At 44.0% G+C, this 21,865-nt stretch overlaps 1 protein-coding gene across 1 annotated transcript in view; it reads left to right on the top strand.

The window, feature by feature from the left end:
• Nucleotides 1–21,865, top strand: part of LOC311077566 (uncharacterized protein) — a 578,304-nt gene that overhangs the window by 3,512 nt on the left and 552,927 nt on the right. Inside the window, exons 6-15 of the mRNA XM_084106093.1 lie at nucleotides 41–343; nucleotides 412–714; nucleotides 7,229–7,261; nucleotides 7,344–7,397; nucleotides 7,612–7,644; nucleotides 7,727–7,780; nucleotides 7,995–8,027; nucleotides 8,110–8,163; nucleotides 13,723–13,755; nucleotides 13,838–13,891. Of these exons, the coding sequence (XP_083962219.1) occupies nucleotides 41–343; nucleotides 412–714; nucleotides 7,229–7,261; nucleotides 7,344–7,397; nucleotides 7,612–7,644; nucleotides 7,727–7,780; nucleotides 7,995–8,027; nucleotides 8,110–8,163; nucleotides 13,723–13,755; nucleotides 13,838–13,891 (954 nt within the window). The remainder of the gene's footprint in view (nucleotides 1–40; nucleotides 344–411; nucleotides 715–7,228; nucleotides 7,262–7,343; nucleotides 7,398–7,611; nucleotides 7,645–7,726; nucleotides 7,781–7,994; nucleotides 8,028–8,109; nucleotides 8,164–13,722; nucleotides 13,756–13,837; nucleotides 13,892–21,865) is intronic.

Below are 21,865 nucleotides of genomic sequence, written 5' to 3'. Positions count from 1 at the left end.
TTACAGCATATCAATACTTCTCCTTTTCTTTGACTATTAGTGCCTCCAGTGGTCGGACGTGAAGGAGATTCATCTGAGATCAAATGCCCTTATGATGAAAACCATTCAACAGAAATAAAGTATCTTTGTAAAGGAAAGTGTTTCACTAAAGATGCTCAACATATCATTCAATCCGATGAAGCCCATGTTAATAAACCAAAGATTTCAGTAAAGGATGACACTGAACTCAATCTCTTCACTGTGACCTTGAGTGACCTGAGAGCAGAGGATGCTGGGATATACTGGTGTGCAGTGGAAGGAGCGTTTAACCTTCCCATTGAGCTCATGATCGTCCTGAAAGATGGTGAGAGTGTTTTCTGGGGATCATCTCAATGTTTTCTGTCATCATCCTCATGTGTTTGTTCTCTCCAGCGCTCTTCACTCATGAAGCGTCTGTCGGAGGATCGGTGTCCATCAGCTGTAAGAACATCAGGAGTCAAACACAGAGGCTTTTCTGCAGAGGAGATCAGCCCAACATCTGTGTCCGAGACGGAGTTCGTGTTTCATCCAATATGAGAACAAACGGCCGATTCTCTCTGACGGACGAAACCTCAGCTGGAGTCTTTACTGTGGACATCAGCAATCTGACAGAAGAGGATTCTGGGAAATACTGGTGCGCAGAGGAGACTTCTGGGTCGTTCGTATTCACTGAAGTTCATCTACATGTGACTCAAGGTAAAACATCTTTCAGCACAATGGTGACCAAGAAAAAACTCAGACATACCAGAAAACTTTTTAAATTCCAAAATAATAGAAAATTAAACACTAACAAATCTCCCCCTATATTAATATTGAGCAAAACATTATTTAAAAACATTAAATAACTCTTAATTTTAACATACTCACCTTTAACAGTCAGAAGCAAAGCATGCTGGGAACTAGAAATCTGCTGTAACTTATTCCATGAATGTGTGTTTATATGTGTGTGTGCGAACAGTGAACATACATTCACATTTATATGGGAATATGACTGTGCAAAACATGTACACAATAAAGGATAAAACTTTTTGATTATTACATGTAATGCTGTTTTTGTGCTTTATATGTATTTATATATTGCAGTATATTGAAAAATATAAGCACTAGTTCCCCATGTATGTAAATGTATTATGTAATTCATCACATTATATTCTGAAGTATATTCCCATATATTTTTGTTCTGTATAGATCATGCTTGAGTCACACACAGACTTCCAACATTCAGCATGCAAAACACAACCATGGTAAAAGCATTGGTAGCTATACTAAGTCAAGAGTAAACCTAAAGTAAATGAAAAAGTAATGAATGAATGAATGAATGAAAAGTAAAGTACTCTCAGTTCTTTTAGTTACTAGAACAATTGTGTAAGTGAACTATACTAAAGCATTTGTCAGTACAACATACTATTCTTATTTTACTTGGATTTTTTTTGGATCGGTTTGCATGCTTTTTTAAGTAATGCTGGGTACACACCAAAAGATTTTTACATCTTATAAGATTTTCAAAATGTGATAGACCACAAACATGAGGACAAAAAATCCTAATTTAACCGTTTTGCTCCTATAGTGTGTGGTGTGCCATGATGTGACAAAGACAACACAACACACACAAACAGATTTTCAACCAGAGTCTCGACTGTGAACACATGAAATCTCGCAAAATCTCGCGAGACTTCAGAATAAGCACGGCGGACGATATGCAGGAAAAAACTGAGATGATAGTGTTTGGATTCGCGATCGGGGCGGCTCCGATGTTCTTCCGATCAGGTTCGGACACTCTTAACACACCTCACGCCAAGGGAAAATCTGAAAATCTGATAAGATAATCTGTAGAACCATCAAGATAGCTAGGTTTGTCAGAAGGGGGAAATCGGCCCAAAATCAGCCCCTATTATCTTTTGGTGTGTACCCAGCATTAGACTTACATTAGATTGTACAGTGTAAAAATATGGACCAAATTTACTGTTAATAAATAATTTTCCATATTAATGTTCTAAGGTTAAAGGAAATGTCTGTAAACTTAATGAACAAGGTCATGGCTGAAAATTAAAGCACCATTTCTGGTTCTCTGTAGTTTTTTTTCTTACAGCGTGTTCATTTTTGGGTGAACTGTCCCTTTAAAGCAACATGCTGTGGTAAAGTCTGCTGATTCAGCCTGATGAACATGAAAACCACAGAGAACAGGAATCTACCAAAACCATAGTAAAACTTGTTTTAGTTTTTCTTAGTTTAGTAAGTTCACAGAGAAAGCATTTCTGTGTACAGATGTGCAGAAATAACACTCACCTTACTGTCATTTCAGACACTTTTTTTTTTTTTTTTTTTGATTCTTGATCAGATCTGAATTTAAATCATTATATGCACTGAAAAGATGTCTTGGCACATACTTGATATCATCGGATACAAATTGCAATTAATCATATATTTGAACATTCACGTTGTTGAAATGAATCAACACTGAACTGAATTGAGCTGAATACTGACTCTATTGTCTTTATAAAGCTGCTTTACGGCCCTCGTATAATCATTGCAACATCCTTTTTTTGTCTTCGCTCAAGGGTAAAAAGAATTCTGAAATACCTTTGTAGTGATAAACTGTTAGCAGATGTCCCGACACCAGACACATTTAGATGTTTCCTTCCAGTATCAGCCAGTCGTCGTTTCCTTGGAGTGGGCATGCAACCCTGGGGGACAAGGTACACCTTGGGTATCATACGCCCAGATGTTGGCATCCACTATCCAGTGGGCCAGCCTTTGCTTAGAGACTGCCTTACCTTTCTGCAGGCCTCCGAAACAGATGAAGAGCTGATCTGAGGTTCTAAAGCTTTGCGTTCGGTCCAGAAAAGTCCGTAAGGCGCGGATTGGACAGAGAAAAGCTACGGTTGAGTCTGCCTCCTCCAGGGGCAGCGCTTGCAAGTTCACCACTTGATCTCGAAAGGGAGTAGTGGGAACTTTCGGCACATATCCGGGCCGAGGTCTCAGTGTCACCTGAGAGTCAGCCGGCCCGAATTCCAGGCACCGATTCGTCTACCGAGAAAGCTTGCAGGTCCCCTACCCTCTTGATAGAAGCCAGTGCAAGCAGAATTTTTAACTCCACTGTCCGCGTGGGCTCAAAGGGAGGTCTCTGAAGTGCTGTTAACACCAGAGATAGGTCCCAAGAGGGTATGGAAGAGATGCAAGGAGGGTTCAACCTCCTTGCTCCCTTAAGGAACCTGACGATCAGATCGTGCTTCCCCAGGGATTTCTCACCAACTGCATCGTGATTTGTGGCAATAGAAGCAACATACACTATGAGGGTGGCACCGATCCGACCGAACAAACTCTGGGGTTTTCTCCGTGAGAAGAACACCAATCGACGAACAGGTTCCACCTCGATGCATAAGCCAGTCTCGTGGAGGGGGCTCTAGCAGAGGTGATAGTGTCTACGACAGCTTGTGGTAGACCCCTCAGAACCTCCATTTCCCGTCCAGGGACCAGACCTGGAGTCTCCACAGGTCTGGACATGGGTGTCAAATGGTGCCCTGCCCCTGAGAGAGAAGATAACTGACAGTGGGTCGTTTCTGGAGAGGCAAACAGGTCTACCTGTGCGGCCCCGAAACAATCCCAGATCAGCTGAACCGACTGGGGTCAGCTGAACCGACAGCACGATTGAGCAGACCTGGAATATGAATGGCACGAAGCGACCTCAGATGCTTCTGACTCCACCAAAGGAGGAGACGGGCGAGTTGTGTCAGATGACGTGAACGTGCACCACCTTGCTTGTTGATGTACGACACGGTCGTGGTATTGTCGGATCTGACCAGTACATGCATGTCGAGCAGCGACGTTTTGAGGTGTCTCAAAGCAAGTAGTACCGCTAACAACTCGAGGCAATTGATATGTCAATGCAGCTGAGGACCTGTCCAGTGTCCTGCTACTGCATACCCGTCGTGTGTGGCCCCCCAACCTGTCTTGGAGGCATCTGTGAACACCACCGCATGCCTGGATGCTTGTATCATGGACACACCGGACCGGAGAAACACAGCGTCTGACCAAGGTTGGAAGGTTTTCCGGCAAGTTCAAGAAATCGCAACCGGGAACCTGACGTCTTTCCACGCCCTCCATGGGACCCGGCCAAGAAGCCAATGCTGAAGTGGTCTCATATGTAACAACCCCAGCGGTGTGACTGCCGCTGCGGAAGCCATATGCCCCAGGAGCCTCTGAAAGTATTTCAGTGGAACCACCTTCCTGCTCTTGAACGTATCCAAGCAGTTCAGCATCGACTGGGCACGATCCTCCATTATACGTGCCGTCTGTTTGACCGAGTCCAACTCCATACCGAGAAAAGAGATGCTCTGCCCGGGGGTGAGCTTGCTCTTTTCCCAGTTGACCTGAAGACCCAATAGACTGATATGCTGGAGCAGCAAGTCTCTGTGTTCGCACAACTGTTCCCACGACTGAGCCAGTATCAGCCAGTCGTCAAGGTAGTTGAGGACACGAACACCCTGTTCTTTCAAGGGAGAAATGACCGCCTCCGCGAGCTTCGTAAAGACGCGGGGGGACAGAGACAGTCCAAAGGGTAGGACTTTGTACTGATACGTCCGACCCTTGAATGTGAACCTCGGGAATGGCCTGTGTCGCGGCAGGATGGAGACATGAAAGTACGCGCCCTTCAGGTCTACCGCTGCAAACCAATCTCCTGGACGGACACATCTGCATATGTCCTTGAGTACTATAATCTTGAACGGGAGCTTGTAAAGGGCCCGATTCAAGATGCGTAGGTTCAAGATTGGTCTTAATCCACCTCCTTTCTTTGGCACAATGAAGTAAGGGCTGTAAAGCCCTTGCTTCATGTTGGCTACAGACACCGATTCTATTGCATCCTTCGCCAGCAATTTGCGCACGCAAGATTGGGGCAGATCTGCTCTTCACAACCGTGGACCGAACGCCAGCGAATCTGGGTGGGTGCCGGTGGAACTGAATCGTGTAGCCGCGTGCAATGGTGCTCAGAAGCCAGCTGGACGGTCTGCAGAGGTCTTTCCAGGCTTGCAGAAACCGTACCGGGGGGCTCGTGGCACCACTGACGTACCAGGAGGAGGGCAGCGAAGTGGAGGGCAGGGACCCAACCCGGAGGGCCCTAAGGCAGTCCGGAGGGGGGTCTGTGTACGTATAACACGAACCTGCCTCCACTTGGTTGCATTGAGTACGGGAGGAGGCAAACTTGGGTCCTTGAACCAAACTCGTCTGCCAACTGGCGACACAAGAGGGGATTGAGGCAGGCCAGACTGATCTGGGGTGCCTGATAATCTGAACCTCTTGAAACCCAGGGTTGAGAATTTCTGTCCCTTTGGCGATTCGGAAACCACTGTACTCCGGAGAGACAATGGTGGAACAACAATCACCAGAGAAACTTTCGTCCCCAACCCTGGGTGGCCTGTATCAGGGATGTTTACTCTTGCCTCCTGGACTGGCAAGATCTGACACAGGCTGGGCAGCCTGCCTACGGCTAGCTCTATGCTGAGGCCCGAGCTGTGGCGGGGGCCTAACAGGCTGAGCTGCCTTAGGGGGGCGCCCTCGGCGACGTGCTGGTGGAGTGACTGCTAGCGGAGACGGGGTTAGAGGCTCAGGAGGCCGTCACAGCAGGGTGTGTCGGGCTTCCTCCACCTGCGACTGAGCTACAGAAGGCTGTTGGGCACCACCCACTGTAGCGTCGCCGAACAACCCCGTCTGGGAAATTGGGGAGTCCAGGATCCGAACCTTGTCCGCATCCTCCATATCAATCAGACCGAGCCAATGAATGCGTGTAGTCCACTCCACCCACCGTCCACTCTGGTGGCTGCTGAACCACCAGAGTGGACATTGCCAGACCAATCGCGCAGGTTGCCACACTTGTGCTCCGAAGAGCCAAGTCGGTTGCCTTACAGAGCTCACCCATGAGCTGACAGTCTGGCCTACCCTTTTGCACGTCCTGGAGTGTTTTAGCCTGAAAAAGCTGTAACAAGGCCAAGGCATGCATAGAGGCGGCAGCTTGCCCACAGGTTCCATAAGCCGCGTCTGACAAAGCAGACAACGACTCCAGAGCCTGTGAGGGGAAACACGGTTCTCCAGAGTCGGATGTAGCTGCCGCCGGACACAGGTGCCAAAGCTCATTTGGCTTGATTTGTATACTATATCGAAGACATCTGGCTCCCTGGCGTGATCCCTATCAGTCGGTACGATCGACTAAGTCGAACGTTACCCGACTGAAAGGGAAACGTGTGAGCTTTTCTGTTTCTTCATGTAATCCCAGGTGGACTGGATGATGGTGAGATCAGATCTCTGTGTGGATCAGACCGGCTGTTGTCAGACTCCTCCTGTACACAAAAATCTCACTGGATTATTACAATTAATGGCAAAATTTATGTTTTTCCCGAGTGACCGAGCTTCTCACCCTATCTCTAAGGGATCGCCCAGCCACCCTGCGGAGAAAGCTCATTCCGGCCGCCTGTGTCCGGGATCTTGTCCTTTCGGTCATGACCCACAGCTCATGACCATAGGTGAGAGTAGGAACGTAGATTGACCGGTAAATCGAGAGCTTCGCCTTGCGGCTCAGCTCTTTCTTCACCACGACAGACCGGTACATCGACTGCATTACTGCATTACATGCAGAAGCTGCACTGATCCGTCTGTCAATCTCCCATTCCATCCTTCCCTCACTCGTGAACAAGACCCCAAGATACTTGAACTCCTCCACTTGAGGCAGGAACTCTCCACCAACCTTAAGTGGGCAAGCCACCCTTTTCCGACTGAGAACCATGGCCTCAGATTTGGAGGCGCTGATTCTCATCCCAGCCGCTTCACACTCGGCAGTATATTTATATCTTTATATCTTCACACAGTATATTTGGGATACTGGAATACTGAAATTGTTTTTGTTTTTATAACTGAAGAACTTTGCAACATTAACACTGTTATTTTCCTGTTTATAAGTGTGAAGCTAATTTAAAAAACAGTCGAGATTGTATAAAGCACTAGCCTATATAAATAAATGTGACTTGACACGTCATGTGGGCACTTTTATGGCTTTTTTTGTCCTTTTGGGAGCTTGACTAGTTCCTGTCTGCTTTCAATGTACAGAAAATATTCTTCAAACAATCAGATTTGTGTTCCACAGATGATCTGAGTAAATGATGACTGAATTTGTTCCTCTAATAAATTTGACCATTAGCGCTCTATGATTGTGTATTTTCAGAAACAACGACATCCCAGGATGAAGGAAAGTCTGGTAAGATCCAGCAGATCCATTGCTCAGTTTGAGTTGAAAGTGATCATATGATATAAAGATAAAGATGGTTGTGTATTTACAGAAACAACGTCACCTGACCCTGAAAGAGAAACATCCCTGGATAAAGAAAAGTCTGGTAAGATCCAACAGATCCGTTGCTCAGTTTGAGTTGAAAGTGATCATATGATATAAAGATGAGTGATGGATGTACAGCATGTGTAAGAATACTCATACATGATGTTATAGTCTCACCTTGTCTCTCTGTGAAAATCCCTTTGTGAGATTTTTTTTGACAGATCCTGTTTCTCTATTTGGTTTAACCAAAACACTCTATGGTTGTGTATTTTCAGAAACAACGACATCCCAGGATGAAGGAAAGTCTGGTAAGATCCAGCAGATCCATTGCTCAGTTTGAGTTGAAAGTGATCATATGATATAAAGATAAAGATGGTTGTGTATTTACAGAAACAACGTCACCTGACCCTGAAAGAGAAACATCCCTGGATAAAGAAAAGTCTGGTAAGATCCAACAGATCTGTTGCTCAGTTTGAGTTGAAAGTGATCATATGATATAAAGATGAGTGATGGATGTACAGCATGTGTAAGAATACTCATACATGATGTTATAGTCTCACCTTGTCTCTCTGTGAAAATCCCTTTGTGAGATTTTTTTTGACAAATCCTGTTTCTCTATTTGGCTTAACCAAAACACTCTATGGTTGTGTATTTTCAGAAACAACGACATCCCAGGATGAAGGAAAGTCTGGTAAGATCCAGCAGATCCATTGCTCAGTTTGAGTTGAAAGTGATCATATGATATAAAGATAAAGATGGTTGTGTATTTACAGAAACAACGTCACCTGACCCTGAAAGAGAAACATCCCTGGATAAAGAAAAGTCTGGTAAGATCCAACAGATCCGTTGCTCAGTTTGAGTTGAAAGTGATCATATGATATAAAGATGAGTGATGGATGTACAGCATGTGTAAGAATACTCATACATGATGTTATAGTCTCACCTTGTCTCTCTGTGAAAATCCCTTTGTGAGATTTTTTTTGACAAATCCTGTTCCCTTTCAAGGGAACTCGCGTTGCGTCGAGAATGACGATATGGGGAACGCTTTGCGTGATGACGTCTTGAAGCACATGTAAAATCAGTCCAATGGTGTGGCGGAACGTCAGAGGCGGGTGACGTCACGTACCAGGAAGCTATAAAAGCCGGCCTGAAACAGAAAACGAAAGCTTTCTGAGTCTTCAGTCGCGCTCTGTGTTGAAATCTGTCCTTGTTATTTGGTGTTGTCTGTCTATATATATATATATTCAGTATGGCGAGCAAGCAGCAGTTTAGAGTGTGTGTTCATCCTTGCCCGCGTTATATTACGGGAGGTGATACTCACACTCTTTGTGTTGTTTGTTTGGGAGAGGAGCATGCCCAGTCAGCACTCGAGGGTGGTGACTGTGTGCATTGCTGTGCGCTTCCATTGCGTACGCTCCGATCCCGCTTGGCTCGGTTCAATCCCGACCACGTTCCCCAGGGCTCGGGTCCCGCCGCGGCTGAGGCTCGGCGGCGATCTCAGACCTGGGGTTCGCAAATGGATCTGTCAGTGGATGTTGAGACGGGCTCTGCCTTATCTCAGCCTCCTTCTGACAGATCCAGTGCCTCTCATCAGGGTGTGGAAGCACGCGCTGCGGTTTCTTCCCCCCCGATAGAGGTACCAGTACTGCAACTATCCAGCTCTGAGGAGTTGGATGTTGTGAGTATTGAAGCTGAGTCTGAGGATTCGCCACCTCAGTCTCATGCGTTTGAGGAACTGCTCGATGTCATTACTAGAGCTGTTGACAGACTGTCTATTGAGTGGCCAGAAGATAGGCAGGACGTTCGTTCGAAAAGTAAGCTCGACGAACGCTTCCTGCCATCTCGTGCGCAGCCCCAGCGCAGGAGCCTGCCGTTTTTCCCCGATCTCCACACCGAGGTGTCGAGATCGTGGGCGAAACCAGTGTCTCACAGAGTTTATACACCACAAACATCTCACTACTCCTCAATATCTAAATATAAAGAGTATGGTTATGGGGAGATGCCGAAGGTGGAAGAGACGCTTGCGGGCTATCTCTCTCCAGCAACGGCATCTTCTCTGAAAGCTCCTACACTTCCCTCTAAGCCAGTTAAAGTAACATCTTCCCTGGTTCATAAGTCGTATGCAGCCGCTGGTCAAGCTGCAGCGTGTCTGCATACGATGTCCATTTTACAAGCCTATCAGGCTGAATTATTGGGGGATTTGGAGGAGGGCGGGGGAATTGGACCTGACACTGTGGCCGAACTTCGCAGAGCCACAGATTTGTCTCTCAGGGCCACCAAGGAGACCGCTAAATCTATCGGGCGGTCTATGGCAGCCCTGGTGGCCACTGAGAGGCATCTGTGGCTCAATCTAAGTGATATCAAGGATAAAGAAAAGCATGTTCTCTTAGATGCTCCGGTCTCCACTGTTGGTCTGTTTGGTGATGCAGTTAGTGTTGCGGTAGCAAAATCACAAGAAGCCGCTAAGCAAGCTGCTGCTCTCCAGAAACTTCTCCCCCGCCGTTCTTTCTATGAGGCTGCTGAGCGGGAGCAGCCTCACTCCTCTAGAAAGAGCGCTGAGCACCGTGCCACTCAGAAACAGAGCGTGTCCTCCCGTGCTCCCCCACAAAAATCTCGGGGACACGGAGGGCGCGCTCAAACCCAGCAGTCCTCGAGGGGTAAAGCGGATCTGCGGACCGTTATTACCGCCAAGAAGGCTGCTGGGAAGAAATCCTGACGTCCGAGGGCTCAGGACTAATGAGGGTAGTCCCCCCCGAAGCAGAGCGGTTAACACCTCTTTTTACGGTGCCCGTCTCTCTTCGGTACCCTCAGGGGACCGTTCTGCTAACCCTGCCGCCTCCGGTGTTACAGGGCGCAGCGGTCTCCGGCGAGCACATATCTCAAGGACCACCCGGAAACGTAGTGGCCTCGGGATGCCCGCCCCCTCCGAAGAGGGGTGTTAGAGCAGTCTGTTCGATCGTTCCCTGCCGGTGCGCCGTTACAGGGCGACGAATTGACTGCTCAACAACAACAAAATCCAGAAACCAGTCTCGAGAGGCTGGTACCTCTAGTAGAATCTTTGACAGCGTGGAAGCTACTGTCAAATGTTTCTCATTGGGTCCTGCAGACCATGGAAAAAGGGTATCAGATACAATTCAAAAAACGCCCACCTCGGTTTATGGGGGTCCTGCCCACAGTGGTGGGCCCCGAGCAGGTTCTGGTCATGGAACAGGAAGTGAACACTCTGTTAGAGAAAGGGGCCATAGAATATGTACCTCCCTCCGACAGGGAAACCGGGTTTTACAGCCGGTACTTCATTGTTCCGAAAAAGGACGGGGGATTGCGTCCCATTTTAGATCTTCGAGTTCTGAACGATTCAGTCATGCAGCTCAAGTTCAAAATGTTAACATTGAGACAGATCGTGCCACAGATCAGGTCCGAGGACTGGTTTGTCACGATAGATCTCAAGGACGCATATTTCCATATTTCCATCCGTCCGTGTCATTGGAAGTTCCTGAGGTTTGCTTTCGGGGGCAAAGCATACCAATATCGTGTTCTTCCATTCGGCCTAGCTTTATCACCCCGCACTTTCACCAAATGCATGGATGCAGCTCTGGCGCCGCTGCGCCTCCAGGGTATTCGCATCATGAACTACATCGACGATTGGTTGATTTTAGCTCAGTCGCATCAGTTGGCGGTTCAACATCGAGATGTTGTTCTCGCCCACATGAAAGAGCTGGGGTTACGGCTGAACGCCAAGAAGAGTGTGCTTTCTCCACTCCAGAGGACCACTTTTTTAGGCGTGGTTTGGGACTCAGTGTCGATGCAGGCGCGCCTGTCACCGCCACGTATAGAGTCCATCCTTGCAGCTGTGAAAAGTGTAAAGCTAGGCCAGCTACTCACTGTCAAACAGTTCCAGAGACTGTTGGGTCTCATGGCAGCAGCTTCCAACGTGATACCTTTTGGACTGCTGCACATGAGGCCCCTGCAGTGGTGGCTCAGGACCAGGGGGTTTTCCCCGAGGGGCAACCCATTTCGCACAATCAAGGTCACGCGGCGATGCTTACGTGCCCTGGTTATGTGGAAGAAACCTTGGTTCCTGTCCCAGGGCCCAGTGTTGGGAGCTCCTTGTCGTCGCAAACTGCTAACGACGGATGCTTCCCTCACGGGTTGGGGAGCGATCCTGGAGGGTCGCTCATCTCAAGGTCTGTGGGAAGACCATCATCGTTCCTGGCATATCAATCGCCTAGAGATGTTAGCTGTCTTCCGGGCTCTGAGGAGCTTTATCACAGATCTCAGGGGACACCATGTGTTAGTACACACGGACAACACGTCGGTAGTCGCCTATATCAACCACCAAGGGGGTTTGCGCTCGCGCCCGTTATCCAACTTGGCACGCCATATCCTCTTGTGGTCCCAGGGGAAGTTACTGTCACTCAGGGCAGCTTACATCCCCGGGGTCCAGAATATAGGAGCAGACACTCTGTCGAGACAGGGGCCGAGGCCCGGGGAATGGAGGCTCCACCCCGAGGTGGTGGAGCTGATATGGAGGGAGTTTGGCCAAGCTCAAGTGGATCTGTTTGCGTTTCGAGAGACGTCTCACTGTCCACTTTGGTTCTCCCTCCACTCCCAGCTCCTCTGGGACTGGATGCTATGGTGCAGACGTGGCCGAGGCTACGTCTGTACGCTTTTCCCCCAGTTGCTCTGCTCCCGGGAGTTCTGGAGAGAGTTCGCTGGGACCGGGTTTGCCTGCTTCTTATAGCCCCGCGCTGGCCGGGCAGAGTATGGTTTCCCGATCTTGTGTCGCTCCTCGACGGGCCTCCTCTGGAGCTACCCGTCAGGAGGGACCTTCTGTCCCAGGCGGAGGGCTCGATATTTCACCCCCGCCCAGAACTGTGGAACCTGTGGGCTTGGCCTCTGAGGGGGCCCAGCTCATAGAGTCAGGTCTCTCAACTGAGGTTGTGGAGACCATTCTACAGTCCAGAGCTCCCTCCACGAGGAAACTTTATGCCCTGAAGTGGAGAGTCTTCACTTCTTGGTGTAGTGACCGTCGGTTGGATCCAGTCAACTGCCCAATTGGTACAGTTCTGGAGTTCCTGCAGGACCGGTTCACTGCAGGTCTGACCCCGTCCACCTTAAAGGTTTATGTGGCGGCCATAGTTGCTTACCACATTCCTTTGGGTGGAATGTCTGTGGGGAAAGACCCTTTGGTATCTCGTTTCCTTCGTGGCACTTGGAGGCTGAGGCCTGCAGTTCGCTCTAGGGTGCCACCATGGGACTTGTCCATTGCATTACAAGGCTTGTCCCTGGCCCCCTTTGAGCCCATTGAGGAGGTTCCTGAGAAGTTTCTAACTCTGAAAGCTCTTTTCCTTCTTGCTATTTATTCTCTCAAGAGAATAGGGGATCTGCAAGCATTGTCGGTTGCTCCGTCATGCTTAGAGTTTGCTCCGGGTATGGTGAAAGCTTTTCTACATCCGAGACCGGGTTATATCCCCAAGGTCCCCACTAATGTGGTCAGACCTATTGTTCTGCAGGCCTTTTGTCCTCCTCCTTTTCAGAATGCGGACCAGGAGGCTAATAATTTGCTTTGCCCAGTTCGGGCGTTAGACGCTTATGTCCACAGAGCTGCCCTGTGGCGTAAAAGTGATCAATTATTTGTGTGCTTTGGGTCTCCTAACAAGGGAGGTCCAGTGTCTAAGCAGAGGATGAGCAAGTGGGTGGTCGAGGCTATCTCACTTGCTTATGAGGCGGCTGGGCAGCCTTCTCCTATGGCTGTCCGGTCCCATTCTACAAGGAGTATGGCGGCCTCTAAGGCCCTTATATCAGGAGTATCGTTACAGGACGTCTGTGATGCGGCAGGCTGGTCCTCACCGCACACTTTCGTCAGGTTCTACTCTCTGGATCTAGACTCTGCTCCAGGGTCTCATGTTTTGTCTTCCTAGTGCTGCTCACCAGATTTCACACGGGACAGACACTTGTAGCTATGGAGGCGTTGGTATAGACGTTCCCCATAGCGTCATTCTCGACGCAACGCGAGTTCCCTTGAAAGGGAACGCCTCGGTTACGACTGTAACCTCGGTTCCCTGAAGAGGGAACGAGCGTTGCGTCGCCCTGCCATATCTCCTTCATGCCTGTCAGCCCGACTTCAGACTATACGAAGCTTTCGTTTTCTGTTTCAGGCCGGCTTTTATAGCTTCCTGGTACGTGACGTCACCCGCCTCTGACGTTCCGCCACACCATTGGACTGATTTTACATGTGCTTCAAGACGTCATCACGCAAAGCGTTCCCCATAGCGTCATTCTCGACGCAACGCTCGTTCCCTCTTCAGGGAACCGAGGTTACAGTCGTAACCGAGGCGTTTCTCTATTTGGTTTAACCAAAACACTCTATGGTTGTGTATTTTCAGAAACAACGACATCCCAGGATGAAGGAAAGTCTGGTAAGATCCAGCAGATCCATTGCTCAGTTTGAGTTGAAAGTGATCATATGATATAAAGATAAAGATGGTTGTGTATTTACAGAAACAACGTCATCTGACCCTGAAAGTGAAACATCCCTGGATAAAGAAAAGTCTGGTAAGATCCAACAGATCCGTTGCTCAGTTTGAGTTGAAAGTGATCATATGATATAAAGATGAGTGATGGATGTACAGCATGTGTAAGAATACTCATACATGATGTTATAGTCTCACCTTGTCTCTCTGTGAAAATCCCTTTGTGAGATTTTTTTTGACAGATCCTGTTTCTCTATTTGGTTTAACCAAAACACTGGTTGTGTATTTTCAGAAACAACGACATCCCAGGATGAAGGAAAGTCTGGTAAGATCCAGCAGATCTATTGCTCAGTTTGAGTTGAAAGTGATCTTATGATATAAAGATGAGTGATGGATGTACAGCATGTGTAAGAATACTCATACATGATGTCATAGTCTCACTAGGGCTGTGCCGGTAAACTTGACAACCGCGCCACCGTGGTGGCTGAGTAGTACTGGCGGTGGTTCGCCCCCCCCCCATAAATTTAAACTTTGTCGGCTTTGAATTCTGGTTTGCAATATGATCACCTGATTATCAGCGAATTTAAAAATATTCCATCAGTTATTCCATATAGAAAGCTTGAACTGTCTACTTTTTAAAAAAAACAATTCAAAACGAAAATAAACCGACTAGCATATGCTTATGTATTCCGTATGAACTGTGCATTTCTCTCTATAGGCGCGTTCACTGTGAAGATGACGAGTCAGCATCGTCAACTTCATCTTTGCAGCCCGACACTGACACATAAAAAAAACACTTTATTAATAAACAATTCAAATGTCTCCTTGCTATATTTGACACATTCCTAATCATTACTTTTGCCCGTTCTTTGTGACAGCTGTTACTTATGTGCATTATTGGCAGCGTCACCCTCTGGTTACATGAACGCGTCACCACTGCATCAGCACCAGAACATGGAGATTTTATTTTAGAGAATAATCGCACAACATATTAGATATTCTATAATTAAATCAACTAATCGACTATTCAAAAATCGTGACTCATCCCTCCACGGAATCTCTTGTTTCTTTTCCCATATCTTCACTCGCGTCTCACCCATTTCCAAAGGAGATTATAAACGTTTCTTCCTTTGTTCGCTTTTAATTAGGTCTATTATTTTCGTATTCTTTACTGTGGTAAAGTAGAAAAACGCTGTAGGATAGATAGCCTACATTTTTACTTGTACGTCAAATTCTTTTTAACACAGTTTGTGCTTGTTATTAGACATATGGTAATTGGTAAGGTGCGTCAAGTTCATTTGTAAAGCGCGTTTCACACGCACGGGTGATTTTAGTTTCTCTGGCAGCGCGCAAACATAGCCTAAATGCATTGCCCTTGTGGAAGATAAAATTCTTCATACCTTTTACAAGTAAAAAACATGAAGATATCAGAAAAGAGATCGATGGTCTCTTTCCTGCTCGTGTCCCACATCCCTCTCAAAGTGCAGAGCGGTAGGCTATATCACGCGTCTTTGTGTGGAAATATTAAACGAAAGTTTTTTTTTTTTTTTAAATAGATTCAACTTTATTATATGTAAGTTACCAGTATTTACGGATATTTATTTCAATGCTTTACAGGCTTTAGTGTGTTGTTTCTTTGTTTTTTTTTATTTATTTCAAAACAACCCCCCAACCACCGCAACACCGCCGGTAGTTGGTTCATTACCACCGCGTTGGTAAAAAACTGCCACCGTCACAGCCCTAAGTCTCACCTTGTTTCTCCGTGAAAATCCCTTTGTGTGATTTTTTTTGACAGATCCTGTTCCTCTATTTGGTTTAACCAAAACACTCTATGGTTGTGTATTTTCAGAAACAACGACATCCCAGGATGAAGGAAAGTCTGGTAAGATCCAGCAGATCCGTTGCTCAGTTTGAGTTGAAAGTGATCATATGATATAAAGATAAAGATGGTTGTGTATTTTTAGAAACAACGTCACATGACCCTGAAAGAGAAACATCCCAGGATAATTCTGGTATATCCGTTTCGCATTTTGAGTTCAAAGTTATCTCATGATATAAACAAGCATTTAAAGTACAGCATGTGTAAGAATGTAGTTGAACGTAACATTCTCACCTTGTTTATCTGTGAAAATCCCTTTGTGTGATTTCAGTTTCCTCTGTGATAGTTGTGGTTTCTGTGGGTTTGATCCTGCTGGCTGTGTGTTTAGTGCTCATGTTGCTCAAAATAAAATACAGCTGTAAACATGGTGAGACACACACACACACACACACAACACTGCACATTTAGTAAATCTGAGTGTGTCGCCCTCTGCTGTTCTGAAATACACACACAGTTAAATTATCTCTCATTTTCTCAGTCTGAGATGTGGCTCTTGTTCACACAGGCATCATTTCATCATCAGACAGAAGAGAGACCGGAGATCATGAAATGGTGAGTTTCAGAACTGATCTACTTCATGATGTCAGATAAGCATGTTTGCTGTACCTTTAAACTGAGACTTCATGTTTGGGGGATTTTGCTTCTCTTACAGGTTCAAAACTCAGATTCTACATCAACTCCTCTATTCGACAGTCCAGTTACCCACAATCCCCTCTGATTCACAGAATCCACTTTACTCGTCAGTCCAGTTACCCACAATCCCCTCTGATTCACAGAATCCACTTTACTCAACAGTCCAATTACCCACAGTCCCCTCTGATGAGCCCCTGTATTCTGCTGTATCTCAGTGATGCTACTGTCTCCTTCAGTAAAGAGATTCACTCTGACGCCAGTTTCACACATATTCCGTTTGCAGTGTGTATGCGGTGCGTGTTGCGGTGCGTATGCAGCACAGGAGCAGCACGAGCTATAGTGCTTTGCTGCTTTTGCAGTGAATAACTGATCCGTGGCTGTACCACAAACACATACTTACTATTTTTATTTCAAATCCAGAAGTTATGCAGCAACTTTTATTTAAAAAAAAAGTTTTGGCAGCATTGCGATTCTCTTTGTACACATATATACTCTTTAATGGACGTATGCACGTTTAAACACAATTTAAACAACGTAGGGCTATTATTCCATGCATTACTTCTACTTATATTAAGTTGCTCAAGCAAGTGGTCAAATATTTAACCATGTACTTATATTAAAATCGCAAACATTTTAAATTAAAACTTAAAATTGACAAAAACAGCCGACTCTCATGCCTTCCCTTGTGAAAAAGAAGTGTACTTAATTGTATTGAAAGCGTACTTTTTGTGTGCTTAAAATAATAAAAGTATACTTTTTAAAAAGTGCACTTGCAGATAATATAATATAATTAAAATTAAAGACCACTTAAGTGTACTTAAATGGAATACACTTTAATGACAATACTTCTTAACACACTTAAGTGCACTTTTTACAAATGCACTTTGTAATAATATCTAATTAAGCTTAACTTAAAGTAAGTACACTTTCATGACAATATTTATAAATACACTTAAGTGTACTTTTTAAAAATGCACTTTGTAATAATGTCTAATTAAGTTTTACTTGAAGAAAGTACACTTTCTTCACAATATTTCTAAACACACAAGTGTACTTTTTAAAAATGCACTTTGTAATAATGTCTAATTAAGTTTTACTTGAAGAAAGTACATTTTCCTCACAATATTTCTAAACACACTTAAGTGTACTTTTTAAAAATGCACTTTGTAATAATATCAAATCAAATCAAGTATATTTGTATAGCGCTTTTCACAATACAGATTGTATCAAAGCAGCTTCACAGTATTAAAATAAAATAATACAACAAAGTTTGTTTCTAGTGGAATTTATTGATTGATAGAATAAAATTAAATATCCCCAAAATATCCCCAACTGAGCAAGCCAAAGGCAACAGTGGCAAGGAACCGAAAAAACTCCATCAAGTGACCTAATGGTGTCCTAAAACTCCATCAGGTGACCTAATGGAGAAAAAAAAAAACCTTGGGAGAACCCAGGCTCAGTCGGGGGCCAGTTCTCCTCTGGCATTTATGAACTAGAGGCCGGATTGTAGTTTGAAACTGTGAGATTAACAATATTATATGAATGCCTGGCTGAAAAGATGCGTCTTTAATCTAGTTTTAAACTGGGAGAGTGAGTCCGAGGAACGAACAGTATCAGGAAGGCTAGTCCAGAGTTTTGGAGCCAAATGTGAAAATGCTCTCCCTCCTTTGGTTGATCTGGATATCCTAGGTATGACCAAAAGCCTTGAATTTATTGATCTTAAAGAGCGCGATGGATTATAGGGTGATAGAAGATCCGTTAAATAGACCGGAGCTAAGCCGTTTAGGGCTTTATAAGTCAGTAGCAATACCTTATAATTAATACGGAACTTTATAGGTAGCCAATGTAGTGATGATAAAATCGGTGTTATATGATCATATTTTCTTGATCTAGTAAGAACTCTAGCAGCTGCATTTTGGACTAACTGTAGCTTGTTTATTGAGGATGCAGGACAACCGGCTAATAAAGCATTACAGTAATCTAGTCTCGAGGTCATGAATGCATGAACTAACTTTTCTGCATCAGAAACTGATAGCATATTACGTAGCTTAGCAATGTTTCTAAGGTGGAAAAAGGCTGTTTTTGTAACATACGAAATATGATTTTCAAAAGACAGGTTACAATCGAGTATAACACCCAGGTCTTTTACTGTAGAGGATAAAGTAACAGGACATCCTACGATGTCAAAGTTGTATTGTGAGAGGTTCTGTGGGCGGTTTTTTGAACCGATAAGTATTACCTCTGTCTTGTCTGGATTTAATAAAAGAAAATTACGCGTCATCCAATCTTTTATATCTTTAACACACTCTGTCAATTTGGATAATTTAGCGTTTTCATCCGGCCGTGATGAAATATATATTTGAGTGTCATCAGCATAACAATGGAAACTAATTCCATGTTTCCTTATAATATTTCCAAGTGGTATCATATATATTGAGAATAATAGAGGGCCTAACACAGATCCCTGTGGCACTCCATAGTTTACTGGAGTTATGATCGATTTTTCTCCATTTAAATAGACAAAATGGTAGCGGTCAGATAAGTATGATCTAAACCAGCTTAATGCTTGTCCTTGAACACCAGTATAATTTTGTAGTCGATCTAAGAGTATTGTGTGATCTATAGTATCGAACGCAGCACTTAGATCAAGTAAAACTAGTATTGAGATACAGCCTTGGTCAGAAGCTAAGAGTAAATCATTTGTGATTTTAACAAGCACAGATTCAGTGCTATGATGCGGCCTGAATCCTGACTGAAACTTTTCATAGATATCATTTTCTTGCAAGAAAGAGCCCAGTTGAGTGGACACAACTTTTTCTAGTATTTTAGACATAAAAGGAAGATTTGAAATGGGTCTATAATTTGCTAGATTATGCGGGTCTAATTGTGTTTTCTTAATGAGAGGTTTTATAACTGCCAGTTTAAATGTTCTTGGAACATGACCTAAAGATAAAGATGAGTTAATAATATTGAGGAGAGGCTCTTCCACTACAGGTAACACTTCCTTCAGTAGTTTAGTTGGTATAGGATCTAATAAACATGTTGTTGTTTTAGATGAAGTGATAAGTTTATTTAACTCTTTTTGTTCTATAGTTGTAAAGCACTGTAATTGTTCTTGCGGGGGGATAATTGAGGCTGAATTATAAGGTGCGATTGAGGATTGAACGTTTACAATTGTGGTTCTGATGTTTTCTATTTTCTCAGTGAAGAAGTTCATGAAAGCATTAATACTAAACTGTAACGGGATATTTTGTTCGGGTGACGTCTGTTTATTTGTTAGTCTAGCCACGGTGTTAAATAAAAACCTAGGATTGTTTTGGTTGTTTTCTATTAGTTTGCGGAGGTGCTCAGCCCTGGCCGCTTTTAGGGCCTTTTTATAACGTGACATACTGTCTTTCCACGCGATTCTAAAGACCTCTAAATTAGTTTGTTTCCATTTACGCTCTAAATTACGGGTTTCTCTCTTTAGAACATGCATAGTATTATTGTACCATGGTGCTTTAATTTTCTCTCTGACCTTTTTTAATCTAATGGGTGCAACAACATCCAATGTTCTAGAGAGAATGGTGCTCATAGTGCTAGTTAGTTCTTCTAGTTCATCTGTTTGTTTGGGTTCAGGCAGCAGCTGAGACAGATTAGATAAGCAATTTGAGAAATTATCTATGGTGGATGGAAGGATTGTTCTGCCTGGTCGAAAACGCGGCACAGCATGACATATTACAGCAGTACGTAATATGCAAGTTACCAAGTAATGGTCAGTGACATCATCACTTTGTGGAATGATATCTATATCGGTTGGATCGGTTCCATATGATATAATTAAATCGAGTGTGTGATTAAGACGATGAGTTGGTCCGGTGACGTTTTGCTTGACCCCAAAGGAATTTAATAAATCTATAAACGCAGCCCCTAACGCATCATTTGAATTATCTACGTGTATGTTAAAATCTCCAACAATTAATGCTTTATCTACATTGACCAATAGATCTGAGAGAAAATCTGCAAACTCTTTTAGGAAATCAGCGTAAGGCCCAGGCGGTCTATATATGGTAGCCAAGGCTAGAGATAATATGGATTTTTTTCTAACATCTAAGAGCGTAACATTTAGTACAAGTATTTCAAACGAAATAAACTTATAACCCGTTTTCTGAGTAACATTGAGAATATCTCTATAGACCGCTGCAACACCACCGCCACGACCAATCAGACGGGGTTAATAATATCTAATTAAGTTTTACTTAAACGTACAGTATGGAATTTTTTCTCCACTAGGGGTCGCTAACCTATTTACAATAACAAAGGCGTAGTTTGATGACTCAACATTTGCTAAGAATTATGGATCTTGTCGTCAACGTCAAGCCGACCGATCTAATAATGTTTATGGATGACTGAATACATCAATGTTTTTATCATGACTGTGATATGAAGCAGTTCGGGATTGCTAAGAGACAGCTATCAGCTCCACAAGCAACGCGAGTCCCGCGGATATAAAAGGAATATGGACATTTCATTCTACCGAACTACACGCAGAATTACTACTCACAGGTCAGTTTATTAGACAAATTAAACTTGTGAGGTAACGCAGTGCTGTTTCACTTGGTCTAACATTACACTATCACACTAAACTGCATTTGAATGTGTTGAAATGTATGTGTTAGTTTGTCTGTATGAGACTAGCAGTAAGCTAGATCAACATGAGAATAACATACAGATCATATTCTGACATTTTATCATTGTTGAACTATATAACATTGATTAGTTTTATGTAAATGTGCTCACCTGTTTAATAAAGTACATGTAGGAGCGGTCGAAGTCTCGGACGTGGAGCTCTCGTTTATATATGGGAGCTCTCGGCATCTCGAAAACACCGCGCTGATATTGATTTTCGTTTTAGTTCTCCTTTTTTATCCAAAGTCTGCTTGCCATGGTCCATAATGTTTGAACGAAACAACAACAGCATGCAGATAGACATTGCGAACTACAGTGGTCCACGTCTGTCGTCTTGGTTACTATCAGAGGGCTCTACTCTAGTTCATAGCTCTGGTTACCATGGCAGTACAAGCGGAAACCAGGGACAACGCGGATATGACGCCATTGACTGCGACAAAACGGAAATAAAGAAACGGGACGTTTCTCGAATTAAATTACAAATTTCTCCTGGCTTGAAAGTTGTTGGAAACAGTCGGGATAATGTAAGTAAACAACTAAAAAAAATATATAACATAGATATAGTGATTTTTGCTATTTTTAAAGCAAAAAAGTTACATATTGTGCCTTTAAGGAAAGTACACTTTCATCACAATATTTCTAAACACACTTAAGTGTACTTTTTAAAAATGCACATTGTAATAATGTCTAATTAATTTTATTTAAAGAAAGTACACTTTCATGATAATATTTCTAAACACACTTAAGTGCATGTTTTAAAAAATGCACTTTTTAATAATGTCTACTTAAGTTTTACTTAAACAAACATTTTAAATAATTATGATTTTATAGTGTTTTAAAGTTATTAAAGTTAAAGTTCTAAGTTATTAAAGGAAA

The sequence above is a fragment of the Abramis brama genome, assembly GCF_963993115.1.
Source record: "Abramis brama genome assembly, chromosome: 2".
NCBI classification, from domain to species: Eukaryota; Metazoa; Chordata; class Actinopteri; order Cypriniformes; family Leuciscidae; genus Abramis; species Abramis brama.
The sequence above is the reverse complement of the archived record's forward strand: the minus strand, read 5'-3'. Positions and strand labels throughout refer to the sequence as shown.